Raw genomic sequence first — 17,433 nt, 5'->3', positions numbered from 1 at the left:
ACCCTATTGGGAGGACGTTACAGTAGAACCACAGGCCGGGGTGGATGTGGATGAGAAGAAAAGCAAGTCAGCTAGGGCTTTCATATTTCAGGCTGTACCAGAAGATGTGTTGTTACAAATCTCAAAGAATAAGACGGCGAAGGACGTTTAGGAATCATTGAAGACGCGATACCTCGGTGCTGAGCGTGTGCAAAAGGCAAGGTTGCACACACTAAAGAGTGAATTCGAAGGCTTGAAGATGAAGGACATCGAATCGATTGATGAATTCGCTGGAAAACTGAGCGGCATGGTGTCTAAACATAACAGTTTAGGAGCCACTCTTGAAGACAACATGCTAGTAAGAAAACTGCTCGATTCCGTGCCCGATAAATACCTCCAGTTGGTAGCATCCATGGAGCAATATTCGGACATCGATAAGATGCCCTTTGAAGAAGCAATTGGTAGGTTAAAAGCCTACGAAGATCGCTTGAAACTTCGTGCAAGCAACACGAACAACAGTGAAAACAGTTTACTCCTTATGAAAGGAGAAACCCTGTCATCCCAGAAGAGTTCAAGGGGTGGTTCGAGTTCTGGAGGTAGAGGACGTGGTGCAAATCATCATGACCGGGGTGGTCGAATGGGTGGTTGAGGTAGAGGACGAGGAAGGAGCAATCGTGGCGGTTATAATGGTCATCGATACAGAGATAGTGGGGGTAACTATCAAAGACCAAAAGACAAAAAGCACATTAAGTGTTTTAATTGTGAAAATTATGGACACTATGCTTCTGAATGTAAGGTCGATAAAGAAAAGAATGAGGAAGCAAATTTGAACCATACATCTGAAGATGAACCTGCATTACTGTTGTCGGTTTGTGGTGAGAAGGTTGAAAAAATGGTATTGCTAAATGAAGAGAAAGTGGTTCCGAACAGATTTGACAACAGTGAACAATCAAAGGTGGACATGTGGTATCTCGATAATGGAGCAAGTAATCACATGACAGGAAGGACGGATTCATTCTCTGATTTAGATGGAAATATTACTGGGAAAGTAAGGTTTGATGACGGGTCAAATGTTCAAATCGAAGGCAAAGGAACCATTTTGTTTCAATGCAAAAATGGTGATCAATTACTTGTTGCCGATGTGTATTATATTCCTGCACTACGCAGTAATATAATCAGCTTAGGTCAGTTGACAGAGTTGGGGTACAAAATTGAAATGCTACACAAATTCTTAAATGTTCATGATGAAAGTAATCGACTGATATTGAAAGTAGAGCGTTCAATAAATCGACTGTACAAGGCTACCCTTAAAGTCACACAACCTGTTTGTTTAATGGCAAATATAGAAGAAGAGGCTTGGTTGTGGCATGCTCGTTTGGGTCACGTAAACTTTCAGGTTATCGAGTCAATGGTTCAAAAAGGACTGGTGCGGGGTGTACCAAAGGTGAAACATCCATCACAGGTTTGTGAAGGGTGCATTATAGGGAAGCAACCAAAGAAACCGTTTCCAAAAGAAGCCCAATGGCGAGCCAAAAGACCACTCGAACAAGTGTACGCTGACCTCTGTGGGCCGGTCACACCAGCGACACTTGGAGGTAATCGATATTTTCTGTTGATTGTTGATGATTATAGTCGCTATATGTGGATATTTATGTTGAGAACTAAAGATGAAGCCTTTGAAAAGTTTGTGTCGTTTAAAAGAAAAGTTGAACAGGAAACGTCTTTAAAGCTAACCGGGTTGCGTACTGACCGAGGTGGGGAGTTCACCTCCAAACTGTTTTCTGATTTTTGTGAACAGGAAGGTATAAGAAGACAACTAACGGTGCCATATTCACCACCACAAAATGGCGTCGTTGAGAGAAGAAACCGTACCATTATGGAGGCAACCCGATCAATAATGAAGACAATGGAAGTACCGGACGAATTATGGGAAAAGCGGTTCATCACTCGGTTTATATATTAAATAGGCTTCCAACAAAAGGCGTAAAGCAAATGACACCTTATGAGGCGTTAAAGGGGAACAAACCAACACTTGAACATTTGAAGGTATTTGGGTGTGTCAGATATGTGAAAGTAACAGATAATCATGTAACGAAGTTAAGTGATCGAAGCCGAGCTATGGTGTATCTTGGGGTCAAACCGGGTTGCAAGGCATATCGTATGTTTAATCCATGTGATAATAAGGTGGTAGTGGCAAGAAGTGTCACATTTGATGAAAAAAGAAAATGGGTGTGGAAACATTCTGAGGAGACAGAGAGCTTGTCAACAAATGCAAGATTTGTTGTTGATATGAGTAGTAAAGCAGAAGGTTATGTTGTGAATGATTTTGTCACAAATAGTCCAAGTCAAAGTGCATTTTCAACACCTAGTAGAAGTTCAACCGCCCATGTTCAAAGTGGAAGTTCAAGTGGTGCACAAACATCTTATGAATCTAACGCAAATGTGGACTCATCTATTCATGATCATACGCCTACCCGTAACCGACAACCTCCTCGTTGGTTGGAAGATTATGTTGACGGTGAAGGCTTATCTGATGACGAATTGATGTTTATAGGTGAAGAACCAACAAATTATGTTGAGGCAGCAAACATACAAGCATGGCAGGAAGCTATGAAGGCAGAGTTAAAAGCCATCGAAAAAAATCATACTTGGGAGCTCACTTATTTACCACATGGTCACAAAGCCATAGGGTTGAAGTGGGTCATTAAAGTAAAAAAGGATTCAAAAGGAAGAACCGTAAAGCACAAGGCACGACTTGTTGCAAAGGGCTATGTTCAACGAAAGGGAATCGACTTTGATGAAGTATTTGCACCCGTAGCATGAATCGAGACCATCCGTCTATTACTAGCGATTGCAGCAATGAAAGGTTGGGAGGTTTATCATTTAGACGTGAAGTCCGCATTTTTAAATGGTGAATTAAAGGAGGAGGTGTACGTGTCTCAACCGGATGGGTTCATTGTCAAAGGAAAAGAGAGCATGGTGTATCGACTTCATAAGGCTCTATACGGTTTACGACAAGCTCCACGAGCTTGGAATATTCGATTGGATAAGGCGATCAAAGAAATGGGGTTTCAAAGATGTGCACATGAGCAAGCCATTTACAAGGTCTGCTCAAAAACCATTTTAATTATTGGAATTTACGTAGATGATATAATAGTGACAGGGTCTAGTGAGCTTGAGATAAGGAAATTCAAAGAGAAGATGATGCAAGTATTTGAAATGAGTGACTTGGGAAAATTGAGTTACTACTTGGGCATTGAGGTGAAGCAAAGAGACAATGGGATCGAAATATCCCAAGCAGCTTATGCAAAAAGAATATTGCAATCAAGTGGCATGTGGGAATGTAATCCAGTCAAGTTTCCAATGGATCATAAATTTCGTTTGTCAAAAGATGAAGAAGGGAAAGCCGTAAATGCCACTGAATATAGAAGGATTATAGGTAGCTTGCAATATCTATTACATTCAAGACCCGATTTAGCCTACTCGGTGGGGGTGGCAAGCCGTTATATGCAAACGCCCAAGGAAACACATATGAAGGCTGTGAAATACATCTTACGTTATTTGAAAGGAACAATCCAATATGGGATTGCTTATAAGAGAGGTGGAAAAGGAACGCTTATCGGCTATAGCGATAGTAGCCATGGGATGGATGAAGATGATCGACGAGGTACAACCGGTATGGTGTTTTACCTCGAAGACAGTCCTATCACGTGGGCTTCACAAAAACAGAATACTGTTGCATTATCATCGTGTGAAGCGGAGTTCATGGCAGCAACGTCAGCAGCGTGCCAAGCGATTTGGTTAAAGAATTTGTTAAGCGATGTGACGGGTTGGAGTAACTCGAAGGTGACCTTACTAGTTGATAACAAATCGGCTTTAGAGCTAATGAAGAATCGGAGCAAACACATTGATACTCGATACCATTTCATACGTGAATGTGTCGAAAGAGATTTAATTGCAGTTGAATACGTTAGCGGCAAAGAGCAGAAGGCAAATATATTAACAAAAGCATTACCAAGGATCAAATTCGCAGAGATGAGGGATCTCTTAGGAGTCAAAGATCTTCAAAGCACAAGTCAAATTTGAAGGGGAGATTGTTGGAACAAATTGTGACGTTGTGGAGTTGACCGAATTTGTAGGATATGACTGAGTATTTGGACGTGTGAATAAAACATGGAGAAGTGGAATAATGATGTAAGAAAACGTGGAGAAGTGGAATAATGATACAAGAAAACGTGGATAAGTGGAATAATGATGCAAGATTTTATCTCTGTTTAGTTTAAATAGATGAATTATGTAATTTGTTTTTAATTCAAGTCTTGTATTGTTTTCATTCGAGAAATACAACAGAAAATTGCTCCAATCCTTATTTTTCTCATCGATATATTTTTGGTTTCTTTGTATTATATCCATCAAACTTTATTGTTACTTTAAAAATAATCATCATTTTTTAAAAATGGAAATCAAACTATGATCATTACAAATGTTTCAACCAGTGGTTATGTTTGGGGTGGTTCAAAAGTGAGGTACAATTTGTTAATTATACCATCTGTTTCTTGGTAAAAACATTATTATTATTTCAATTGCTCCTTTATTCTCGTCGATTAAATAATGTATTCCACTTTGGTGGTGCGTAATCATGTCGTAATGTTGACATATTACAAAATTACATGGCTTTAAAGACGAACTTTGACTTTGCTTTGAATGTGTACGCTAAGAATTTTTTAAGGTACACCAGCTGGACATGAAAAAGTGTAGTACGCATATAAGACCCTCTTACGTTTTACATGAAATTGTTTGTTAGCAACCCGAAATATGTACTAATGTATAGCTAATTGGAAAGAATACAAATATGAAATATGGTAGTTAAATTACCTGGACGTCAAAGATGATAAATTTGAACAACATATGTACTATTTTTAAAGGAGCGTTTTATATTTTAATCACTTCCTGAGTCGTATCATAATAGTTATCAGTGACCCATGACCGCCTAATACTATCAAGTTAACCCAATAACTAACAAGTCTCAAGTTCAAGTCTACTCCATAATACATAGTGTAGTTAGAACCTTAGAGGTGTGTGTCTTGGCCTTTTTTACATAATAGAGCATAATGCATTCTCATTTAGACTTACATGCTGCAATAACCTATGTTAAACTTGGAGATCCATAAGTTCCAATGCAGACTTTGAATTGAAATTTTTTAGGGCTAAAGTAAATGGACATGTGTGAGAATACGCAAATATACTATTCTAACAAACTTATTTGGCTGACAAACTGCAAACAGGACTGTAATTAAAGAATAACTTTGAGACCAAAATTTCAAGTAATAGCAAGTAACAAAAATATAGGCAAAGAGCTTTGCTTCCAATGCCAGAGCTATTGACACGTAAAATCAAGATCCAAACTGGATAGAGGCTTTAGTTCGTACCTCTGTTTAATCGTCGCTGAGAAGAAATTAATTAATCCTTGTCTATAAAACGAAGTTGCATTCCTGAACATATTTCATTTCACCGTTTATATATTTAGTCCACAGATGCTTGAAATGGTTCATCGCAATATCAAGCCAAGGTTTCATGTTCCCATCAAAATGAATGACTGCAGCGTTACTTATATCATCCATACTTATACTTGGATTATACCCAAGACCAAGTAGATGCCACTTTTTATCCACTGATTTTGTTCTTGAGTAGAACGTGATTAGTCCAGGTGGCAGCGACCCTAATTGCCATAATGTCCTGTCTTCATTCTGAAAAAAAAAGGATTAACACTAGTAAAATGTTAATCATTAGGTACCATTTCGAAAAAGTTATAAAAAAAAGCAATAAATAATAAAAAGAAGCGTACAAGGTCCTGCCAATAATGATACTGATCAGTCAAGTGTTCATGTCTCCAAGCATCGAGATCAAATATATTCATGCCAAAAGCCCAGGCACATGCTTTTGGGTTAAACTTATCCCTAATCAGTGGGTGCGAAAAGTTCAAATAATGAGCATAACGATGAAACGACCCGAAACAAGTCTCAACAGCCCCATTCACCTTTCCATCCATGTCAAGTTCCCAGAGATCAGTCAAATCTTTCTGAACCACAACATCATCATCTAAAAATAATATTCGATGCAGCTTCGGGAATAGTTCAGGTAAATAAAACCTAAGATGATTCAACATTGACAAATACTTTGGATTCCTAAATTGTATGTTATTGCTTGCATCCTTCGTTTCATTTTCTGCATCATTCTCAAAGTAAAATCTCTGTAAATTTGCAGACTCCAATTGCCTGAGAACAGGGACGTATGACGAGTTCAAAAAAGTATATTCCTCCACTGCTTTCACCTCTACAAAAGCACCCCCTTGTAACGGGCTCATTTTGAACCAAACCTTCATTGCAGCTAGATTCATCTTATCTGTGACAACATGGAAAACATGTTTCCAGGGCTCTGCAGCATTCATTACAGTTGAGTTAACCACAACAGAGACTGCAATCACATTATCTGAAAATATAGCATAATGGTACAACGAGGGGTCTTCAAATTCAGGCTTTGGCGCATCATCTGTATAATTTTGAGGATTTTCGATCCATTCTCCCATTAGACGCATAGCAAGACAATGCAAACTCTTTGGAGTTGACTTTGCTGCAATTAAGCTAGCAAATGCACCATTCTTCTTAGCTTTAATTAGCAAATCTTGAACAGCAAATATTGTATCTTTCAACTTTTGAATTTTTAACTGATTATCGTACGACTCTTTCGTGTCGGCAATCATCAACCTAGCAACCTTAACTTTATCCTTAACCTCCTTTTCAAACTGCCTTAACACTTCCTCATCCAATGGCCCATCTGTCTCAAATAATGCAGCCCGATACTCGGGCTTCATAACCAAATCAGCAAAATTTTGTGCCAGATCCTCAAACATTTTAAGCTGTTTCCCTATCTCAATCTTAAGCTTCCTAGCATAAGCACCATATGCATTCACAAGTACTATATGATCATTCGCTTGCTTATGTATTAAATCTACCCTAGTCTTTAACTGATCTGATTTCAAAGCTAGAAATGTCCTGTGCACTAATGCTCTCCCTGTTGTTTTCACCTCCTATATCATTTCAATCAGCAAAAAACCATACATCATTTTAAAGTAAACTAATGATAACCCTTGTTGCATTAGAAAACTTAAATTTTCATCATATAATTGCGTATACAGACTTGAAAGTAACAGCAACGCAACTAATGATTTAGTGCTCTCGGAGTCATACAATGTTCTCACCGTATAGCAAATCCAACACTGAGTTTCTCAGTGTCTTCGACTCCCCCTGAGTGTTAAATCATTGTTAAATTCCAAAAAATGATCTCGACGTTAGCTGATTGACGCTGAAGAAAGCCTTGAAATGTTTATTTTATTAACTTTTTTGTTATTAAAAAAAATATTAAATACTATAAAAAAAGAATTAGACACTGAACGATTTTTCCACTTTCGCCATCAGTGTTAAATTGGAAGACACTGAAATGAAATTAGACACTCTTTTTAGTGTCACGACTCCTAGTGCTCTTAGTACGTCAATTATCACATTCTAGCATAAACAGAAGCATGTATAACATATTATGAATATCATTATCATATCACTTTTACAATAAAAATAAAAAGTACATTAGTTAATTGTCAGCATTATAATATTAATATTGAAATATTAAATCAATTAATTAAAACACATACAGATAGATACACAAGTTTCATTAAGATGAATAATTAATGCATATACATACAGTGTGTTGAGAGAAATGCACGGGACGAGAAGAGAAAAGTACGGAAGCCGTAGCGAAGAAGAGAAGAGTAAACATAGCGGAGATGAAGATCCGGTAAGAGAAGAAGTTGCGTACGGCGGAGGAAGACGCAGATCCACCGGTGCTTCTGCCGCTCCGTACTACGACCGCCATATCCTCCGGCGAAATATGAAACTAATTACAAACCTATAAACACACTGTTTAAACTATTTTGTATAGCAGTTGAGGAAGTTTTAGAATATGCATGTTATATTCAAAATCAGGAAATCAGGTATGATCCAAAGAGGCGGAGATGTGACGGTAACCGCGACGGCGACGGTGATCGGATGCCCGTGGTTGTGGTGGTGGTTGATTGGTTTTCTGGTGTGGTGGGCCCATTAGGTGAAGCATTACACGGACGTGTTACGTGTAATGAAGTTTTCACTTTTTGGTTATAATTTGAAAGAAATGTAATTTTCATCCCTTAAGTTTCTAAAATTTACAGACATTTTAGATGTCAAAAGTTAGTTAAAAAAAAAATCTCAAGGAAAACCAAGCATTGAAATCATGTAATCCGCGCAGGTGTATCCTAACTCCAGAGAGGACGAGAAAGAAAGGATTTCTCGAAGCAATCCCTAATACCAGACCCAAAAGTCAACTTCCCGATTGAACATTCAGTACATCTATCAGCTCGAACTCGAATATCAACTCGAACTTGAATGATAATTAATTTTTCAAGCTCCAACACAGTTTTAAAAATTTCTCAAATGCGAGTAATGTAAATGTTAAACGAGTCAAGCCCAAATTTTTTTTATACTTTATTAAAACCCTTAATACATAATGATTAAATGATACTAGTATATAATTGGTTTATTTTACCTATACTATTTAGCAAAATTGATGATACCGATATTCTAAATTTCTAATTATTATTTTATTTATTAAGAGTAATAATTAGAATATAAATAAATAATTTAAGATTTATTCTGATTATTTACTTTTTGTTCAGAAGAATTACTAGTGAGTTTAAACAATATAACTTCTATATGGTAGTAGTGTGCATTGTTCCGGTTTTCAATTTATTTCGATTTCTTCAGTTTGATGTATTCAGTTATAGAAAAATCAAACCAAAAAACAAATCAAAATTGTAATTGAACCGAAACTGAATTTGAATTCAATTGGGTTTTGGTTGAAACCGAAAAACTAAAAAATTAGGTACAATTTAACCAAAACAGCAATAGAAATTGATTTTGAATTTGATATATCATTTGAAGATCATTTTAAGGCCTACAATACATGTTAGTAATTAAATATATTATTAGTTTGAATTTTAATTCGGTTTTCAGTTAAATTAAATTCAAAAAAGTAACATTAAAAACCGAAACAGAACCGAATTCAAATTTTAAAACCGAACCAAAAAATAAATTCAAAATAGATTTTTTTTTTCTTGTTTGAATTTGTATTAAACGGTTTCAAACTAGATACTCGTATTAAATACGGCGAGTTTAAAATGTGCTTTAATTTAAGAAAACATGTAAACAGCGTTGGATCTTCAAAAAAAAGGCTTTAAACAAATCATGAGCAATGTAACATGAGTAATCAAAAAACAACTTTATATCTGCAAGGTCTTATATCCCTGCATATACAACAAAAAGTCAGCTGGGACTAAAAGTTTTTCCATATGATGGATCAACAAATTCTGTAGCAAGTTGATGTGATGACTTGTACCTCATGCAATCAGGTTGCAGCTTGCGTTAAATTTGTCGATTTCAGATTTGGAATTTGCATGGCATTAGTATGGTCAATGACCTCTTATGAGAAAATAGAACCCAACCTTGGCTGGTTTTAAAGAACAACAAAATTTCCAACCAGACCTGGTAATCTATAACACTAGTACTTGCCTTTTGCCTAAACATAATATGAAACCTAAGATTCAGATGACCCAGCTGCCCGAAACCATCTATGTGAACTACCTGGACTTAACGAACCTTAACTTGATATAAAAGTACCCCTAATAGTGGAACGATTAGAATGAGGAGTACTTTCAAAATGTCTTTTGCTTTAAGCTGCCTTGCATCAATGTTTCTTATAGTCTTCTCTGTCGACTGCATTACAGTCTCATTGCATGTCTTCTCTACCTGAAAGTTAAAAGACTGCATATTAGTATCACATTTCATACCGCTTAAATCCAGTAAATGACCAACACATCATTCAGCATTCACAACATGCTTAGACACATCCAAATTGAATAAAGACAGACACGACACACGATAAATCAGACCCAAGTGTTACAGATTTGCAGGTCACCAGATTCAAATGCACTTGAGCCATCTAAACAGCATTTTTTTTATCCTAAAATATACAGAACTTATAAAAGCAGTGGTGTAATTTAGTGTACCCCAAATGGGGTATCCGCCCCATCTGGATTTAAAGGAAGAAAAAATTTTACACTAAAAAAAAATTACTAAAAAATAAGGTTTTTTTAGTGTTTACCCCGCTGACAATGAAAAATTTATTAAATTTTTACATCCGCCCCATCTGTATCCGGGTTCAAGTTCTGCCACTGGATAAAAGGCCACTAACAAAGTTACTATAGAAAAGAAATTACTCTCTCGGTCCCAAAATAATTGTCCCGTTTTGTCTTTTGAAAGTCTGTTTTCTTAACTTTAACTTCGAAAAAATTTAGTTTGGGTTATAAAATACTTGATAAAAACTATACCAATAAAAACACGTTTAAAACTCAATCCATTTACAGAAATTTCATCAAATATTATACAACACAAACAAATATTTCTAAAGTCAAAGTTGAAAAAGAAACACTTTTAAAAGTCAAAATGGAACAATTATTTTGGGACGGAGTAATATGCTACCTCAGAAATGGTTGATAAGGCTTCTTTGTTTTCTGTAACAAAGTCACTAGCTTTATCAGCATGGATGACTTTGACATCAGGACCTTTCTCTGTTTTCTTTAAGCTCTTCACCGAAAAAAAGTTCTCCTGTTTCAACGTAGATATCTGCACGCATACATAATTAATAACACCATTTACACACAATGGTAAAGACAAATCAATCAATCAATCAATACTATGTCTAGCATAATATTAGAACCTGCTTCTGGAGGCGTTCTCTTTCATGTGCCATCTGCAAAACCAAATCTGTTATGAATTTGCTACGAAGACTTATGTCTTTAGCAGATGCATTCTTGGCCTCCTCCATTTGATGCAAAGACGTCTCTAAGCATATAACCCTACCCCTAACAAAGCTAAGTTCCTTCTTAAGGTCTGCATTTGACTCCGATAATAAAACACACTTATCCTCAACACTGTCAAAGTCAACTGCACTTTTCGCAACTTTTTTCTTCATGTCATCAATTACATTATCCATGTCTTTAATTGTAGAACGTAACATGTTATTATCCTCCTCACTAGCTTCATTACATGCATCTGCATGTTGTAGCTTCACTTTAACATCATTAAGCTGTTTCTCAAGTGACATCACTTTCTCATCAGCATCGTTCAGTTCCCGACACTTGTCTTCATAATTCACAACCCTGTTCTCTGCTTTAACAACTTGTTCTTTCAAGTCCTTAATCAAATTTTCCATTTTCACAATTTCTTCACCAGACGGTTTCTCATTAACTAACTGAGCCTCGTATTCTGTAACACGTTTTTCAAGTTTCTGTAAATCACTTTTTAAAACTGATTCTCGGTGAACTGACCCGTTAAGATTGAACTGTAACATCTTCATTTTACTTAATAACTCTCTAGAAGTTTCCATTAACAAGTCAGATGAGTAATCACTTTCATAAAACTTCTCCAAGGCCGTTTCAGCTTCGTCTTCAGCATAATTTAATTCTCGTTCTAACATGTGCACCCTCATCGTTAACGTTTCTTCAACTTGAGCCAACTCACTCACCCTTTTCTCCAAATCTATTTCTCTTCCTAACGATTTCTCAAGCATCCTCAAAATATGTCTCTGATGTTCAACATTCTGCATTTTCAGTCTCTCATTTAATTCAAGAACATCAACGTTGTTTAACGAATCCGTATCGCCTTCATCTCCAACAACCCTTTTAAAGTTCCTTTCAAAGTTAACAGACCGTGTTTTTATCTCTACAGCCTGTTCATACGATTGCTCCAATGTTTTTTCAGAATCACACAACATGTCTTCCATTCCTACAAGATGTTCTCCCAAGTGTTTTCGAGACGATAAAAACTCCCTTACATTCGCCTTCTCGATCTTAAGATCAGATATATGCGATTCTAGTACTTTCGCCTCTGAACTTAAATATCCAGATAATAAGTTGTATTCTAGTGCCTTGACAACCATATCAGAATCCATATCAGAAACAACGGCCTCAAATTCACTTTCCATAGTTTCTACATGCATAGATAACATGTTCAAGTTGGTCAGTTTCTCACATATATACGTTATATCCAGTTCATATCTTGCTAAGATCTCTCCGGTACTTTCGGAGTCTCGAAATGTATCACCGCCAGAAGAAGTCTTTAAAGATAGACTACTTTTATTGAAATCTGATTCGATCCCACCGGAATTAAGAGATGCCGGAGGAGAAGATGATTCATAATTGGTGGCGGCATCCATCTTAAAAGTCTAGCCGTAAGCTCGATCTAGAACCTGAAAAGTTAACTATTTGAAAAGTATACAAACTTCAAACCATTGCTAGCCTCTCTTAATCTGAATCCATAATTGGATTCAACACTATATGTTATTCATGTGATGCACAATACTATTATATGATGTCTACGGAGCCAGATGAAAGACAAAAAAGGAGACGCAACATGAATTCTTAAATTTCACTGTGCCAAAATTGAAGTATGACTTTACCCTAATGACCCCATCAACTGTTAAAAAGGGTCAAATTTCGCACGCGCACACACACACACACGAGGCATAAAGAGGCAAAGTTGAGCAAAAAAAGTGAAAGTTTACACTAAATGCCTCTTACGATTCAACATTAAGTTTAATCAGTGCACATAATAAAGTAGAAGCTACATTTAATATTTTAATACTATCACACAAGCTGTTTTTCAATCTCAGATTACAACTACAAATACTCCTAAAATACATTAAAATTGAACTTCACAATATATCGAATTTTCATCTCAAATCATTGACGTTTTACTAACTGCAGTTACTATTGATAATAAATAATAAATACACTTAATTAACTTAATAACCTAATACGCAATAGGATCATTAACAAACATAGATAGAGCACACTATATAACCCTAAACTAAACGAAACAACAGATTCTGGACAACAACAAATTTATATATCTGATTTCAAAAATTAATCGGATAAAACAAAATTAATCGAATCAGAAAGGAGAAATTGAAAACGAGATTATGAAGTCATTTCGTAATCTATAATACCTGATTCCAAAAATTAATCGGAGTCGGTTTCGGTACCAAAGTTATGCAGTTACGATTCACTTTTTTTTTTCTTCAAATCGATTGCAGTATTTTTATTTACAGTGTCATAGTGATCTGTTCCTTCTTGAAATCACCACTTCACCACTTTTCACAATATTTCTAAATATAACCTTATGGTTTCGTAGAATGGCAGTTTAGTCCCTAAGTTTTATTATTCTAGTGACGAAGGTTCGATTCATTAAAGCGTTTATTACTGGATTGACGGTAAGAAAAAACTGAATTAACTGAACCAAGATACTAACCGATAAAACGAAACTAAATTAACCAATTCGAGCATACAACCACAAGCTTGGACAACATTTTTGAATTCATCGTATTTTATGAGTCAGTTATGAAAATAAAAGATATTCATACCAATTTGACCGCACTCGCCCATCATAATATTTTAACACTTGTACTGTCGTTTTATTGCTAAATCCATATAAACCTTAACTTAAATAGAGTATGCATTAATATCTTCTATTACTTTTTATTAAATAGCTTATATGAATTAATTGGTTTATGTTAGTAATATATTCTTTACATATTATGGCTAAAATTATGGTTTATGTTAAAATTATGGTTTATGTTGGAGTTTATGATATTAATGTTGGTCTGAATAAGAACTGAATAATACTTTCTTTACATGTATGATATTGAGATCATAAGTATCATTTTAAAGATTAGTTTAGCGAGTTGTGAACTTTTAATTGTCTTCATTAAGTTATGATTTTTAATTATGTATAATTTCTTTTACGATTTTGGAGTGTAAAAACAACATTGATATATTTTTATTTTGAATTATATTTATATTTATATATTTATATTACTGTATAAGACAAAGAAAAACTCTTATATATAATATTTGAATCTTTTAGATTTTGTTTGTTTGGTATAATATTTGAAGTTTATATGATAGGATTAAGTTTAAAATATATTTTCATTAATATAACTTTATCAAACATCAAACACTCTGTATTATATAACAAACAAAAATATATAAAATCGATAGTGAAAAAGAAATACTTTAAAGTCAAACTAAGACAGTTATTTTGAAAAAGATGATTAACAAAGATAACGATTAGAATCTTTCATAATATAACACATAACATAGTTATACAGCATCATTCTTTATTTCAATCTCACATACACAAATGGATCACATGTTCTTGCTTCAAAAGGCTCCAAAAAAAGATGATATTAGCCTAATCAAACTAGCCTAATCTTGAACATCTGCCTAAATTTCAAGAAAATGTGAATATACATACACAAGGTTTAACAACATAATGTTTCACTGAAACCTGGGAAACGCATAACTGTAATAATCATCCGTGGGCACTCCGACCATCATCACCACCACCGATTCCATGTCATCGAAACTGTTTTTTCGACTTTTGCTAAGTTTTAGCTTATATTTAGTATTCTTCAGCTTTTGTTCAAGATAAACCATCTTTTGATCAGATGAAAACTTACGCTCATTACTCATTTCAGTCAACAACTTGCATTTCGCTTCAGCAATATCAGCCTTTCGTTCTGCCTTAGCAAGCCGATCTCTCAAATCTTTAACTGCCTTTTCATTTTTCATAGACACTCTTCGCCCTGCCACGTAAGCATTTTCTTGATCTTTAAAGCTTGAAACTTTACCAGCAGGCTGTAACATATTAACTTTATTTAACAGATCTTTAGTGATTCCCATTAAGATTTCGGATGAATGATCAGCTTCGTAAAACTTTTCCAAAGTGACTACAGTTTCTTCTTCGGCATAAATAACGTCTTGTTCTGAAGCGTGCAACCTCATTGTCAACGCTTCTTCAATTTGAGTCGACTCGTTCACCCTTTTCTCAAACTCGATTTCCCTTTCTAATGATTTTTCAAGCATCCTCAGAATATGTCTTTGATGTTCCATAGTCTGCAGGTTCATTTTGTCTTTTAGTTCAGGCAGCTCGTTGTTCCGGCCTGAAGTCACTGAATCGTCTTTGTCCGTACCTAAAAACACATTTTTAAAAATAAACATATATTATTTACATATTGAAACGACCCTTAAAGTTACCCAAAACAGCACGAATCGCGTGTCTGTCACCCCCCGAGAGGCTATCACCCCTTGCAGTTATAACAGTGGACTAAATGGATATTTTCAGGTTTCAACTAAAAACAATGGTAGGAGATATTAGCTAGTCACTACTTTAAGCTTATAAACTCATGTAGGTCGGGTTGTTGCACATATACAACAACAATAACAAAACCCAATACCATATAAATGGTGTATGTGGGAGGTGAGAAGTAGACAATTCTTCCCCTATCCGAGAATAAAGACAAGTCATTTCTACGCCCAGAGTGAAAACACTCTCAAAAATAGAGAAAGTCATCCATCTCTCTATTCGACGGATAGAGAGATTGCTTCCGAGTGGACCTCCAGCCAATAAGTAGGAAAAAAAATTTAACAAAAAAATAAAAATCAAAAATAAAATTGAGAATGAAAATGGTAAAATCAAATTTCCATGGGTTTTAAATTCTGCCTGAAATTTACTTTAGGCTCTAAGAGTCAGTCAAGTCGCCAATAAATCGACGCTTGTTGTCGACTCAATAACTAAAGCCGTTGTTGCACATATGCTCATCAAATGAATAATGCATACAGTATTGTCATGTTCTAGAATATATGACATCCGGCTGGGTATGGGTAATCCCGTAACCGGACCCGATTAAAAAAACTCGTCCCAAACATGGACCCATACCCGACGCGTCGCCATTTAAAACTAATTAGCGGGTAACTGGTATCCCCACGAATATCTGGGTCCCCATTTACTTACTAGCATATGTATATTATCAGTTTTACATCCCTTATTATCAAGAAATATACATAGTATTTTATTTTATAATATATGTATAATGTATAATATGCATATTATACATTATTTAAATTTAAACGGGTCGGGTATACAAATTCGGGTTTTTTCAGGTATAAGAATCTTACGGGTTTCTCCTCCTGTATATCTCGCCACGTTGTTTTCAAACATTTGAGCTCGTGCCTTTAATTCAAACAACTGATTCATCGACTGTTGCAATGACTTTTCTGAATCGCGCAACATATCTTCTTGTTCCATAGAAGTTTCTCCCAAGTACTTACTTGAAGATATAAACTCCTGCATATTATTTTCGTCATTTTGACAATCAGAAATTTGAGTTTCCAACACTTTCACCTCAGAATTTAGAAACCCTGATAACAAGTCAAATTCGAGCGCTTTAAATTCCAAATCACTCATGTTTGGATTTATATCAGATACAAAAGCCTCAAATTCACTCTCAATTGATTCCATATGCATCAAGAGTAAGTTTAAGTTAGCCAATTTTTCGCAAACGCAAGCCATATCGAGCTCAAAACGTGTAACAACTTCACCAACACTTTCTAATTCTTGAAATGTGTCTGCAACAGATGAGCTTCTTCTAGACATTGTTTTGAATTCGGATTCTGGTCTACAAGAATAGACTGATGCAGCAGCCGAAGATGGCTCATAACCAAAGCTAAAGTGATCCATTTTGTGATGTAACAGATTAGATTAATTCGACACCTGATAAAATCATCAGAGGTTGTAAATTGATCATTCGATCATGAACATTTAAAATGCTATTGCATATCTAATACAAATATAATATTATATGGAAAGACATGATGTTGATCTTAAATTTCCTCAAAAAGAAGATAAAAAACATGACTTCATTCATCATCCAGGAATACAATTGACGTTATAGTCTCCACCTTTTGTGTTATTAATGATAAAATAGTAACGAAAATATGCAAACATCGTATAAATAATGCATCATGTTACGAAGAATTTGAAGATGAAAATTTTAACAAAATATGAATTTGTGCAATGAATCAACATACCTTATGATAATTGAATCAGAAGTTTAATGGATTAAGGCGGGGAGATTTTTTGGGATTGCAGATTTCATTTCATGGCATTCGTTGTTAATGTTTGGAACTTGACATTCATAACCACAGGTGGGTGTTTTAGTTTCACTATATAACCCCCAATTTCCAACATTTACAAGAATAACCCTCCAGTTTGTTGTAAAATTCCTAATTTTTAAATATTTTTGCAATTTATGTTTTGTAATGCTAAGAAAGTCATCTGGTAATCAGTTGGAAAATTTGACACGAGGAAAAAGTTATCTTTACATAATAATATTCAGATTGATGAAAGAATTTGTACCTTCAAATATATATTAAATAAATTTTACTTTTTAAACCATCACAAGATGACCTAA

At 35.2% G+C, this 17,433-nt stretch overlaps 3 protein-coding genes across 4 annotated transcripts; all 3 read right to left on the bottom strand.

Annotated features, from left to right (window-relative positions):
- Nucleotides 1-5,346: 5,346 nt before the first annotated feature.
- On the bottom strand, nucleotides 5,347-8,134 carry LOC139862029 (probable galacturonosyltransferase 9). Its single transcript, XM_071850576.1, has 3 exons — nucleotides 7,735-8,134; nucleotides 5,825-7,066; nucleotides 5,347-5,726 (listed from the first exon to the last, which is right to left on the bottom strand). The coding sequence occupies exons 1-3, from the start codon at nucleotides 7,903-7,905 to the stop codon at nucleotides 5,451-5,453; spliced, it is 1,689 nt and encodes a 562-aa protein (XP_071706677.1). The 5' UTR covers nucleotides 7,906-8,134; the 3' UTR covers nucleotides 5,347-5,450.
- Nucleotides 8,135-9,292: 1,158 nt separating this feature from the next.
- On the bottom strand, nucleotides 9,293-13,210 carry LOC139862069 (WPP domain-interacting tail-anchored protein 1-like). Of its 2 annotated transcripts, none has more exons than XM_071850620.1 (4): nucleotides 13,129-13,210; nucleotides 10,840-12,381; nucleotides 10,602-10,745; nucleotides 9,293-9,869 (listed from the first exon to the last, which is right to left on the bottom strand). In XM_071850620.1, the coding sequence occupies exons 2-4, from the start codon at nucleotides 12,334-12,336 to the stop codon at nucleotides 9,711-9,713; spliced, it is 1,800 nt and encodes a 599-aa protein (XP_071706721.1). In that variant the 5' UTR covers nucleotides 12,337-12,381; nucleotides 13,129-13,210; the 3' UTR covers nucleotides 9,293-9,710. The 2 variants fall into 2 exon arrangements, with proteins under 2 accessions (XP_071706721.1, XP_071706722.1); XM_071850621.1 differs by having other exon boundaries at nucleotides 10,840-12,369; nucleotides 13,129-13,200.
- Nucleotides 13,211-14,458: 1,248 nt separating this feature from the next.
- LOC139863660 (WPP domain-interacting tail-anchored protein 1-like) lies at nucleotides 14,459-16,700 on the bottom strand. Its single transcript, XM_071852269.1, has 2 exons — nucleotides 16,106-16,700; nucleotides 14,459-15,153 (listed from the first exon to the last, which is right to left on the bottom strand). Exons 1-2 carry the CDS (start codon nucleotides 16,698-16,700, stop codon nucleotides 14,459-14,461), a joined length of 1,290 nt encoding a protein of 429 aa, XP_071708370.1.
- Nucleotides 16,701-17,433: the final 733 nt, after the last annotated feature.

Source organism: Rutidosis leptorrhynchoides, chromosome 8 (assembly GCF_046630445.1).
Source record: "Rutidosis leptorrhynchoides isolate AG116_Rl617_1_P2 chromosome 8, CSIRO_AGI_Rlap_v1, whole genome shotgun sequence".
In the NCBI taxonomy this organism is placed as follows: Eukaryota; Viridiplantae; Streptophyta; class Magnoliopsida; order Asterales; family Asteraceae; genus Rutidosis; species Rutidosis leptorrhynchoides.
Note: the sequence above shows the minus strand (reverse complement) of the source record. Positions and strands in the feature narration are given on the sequence as shown.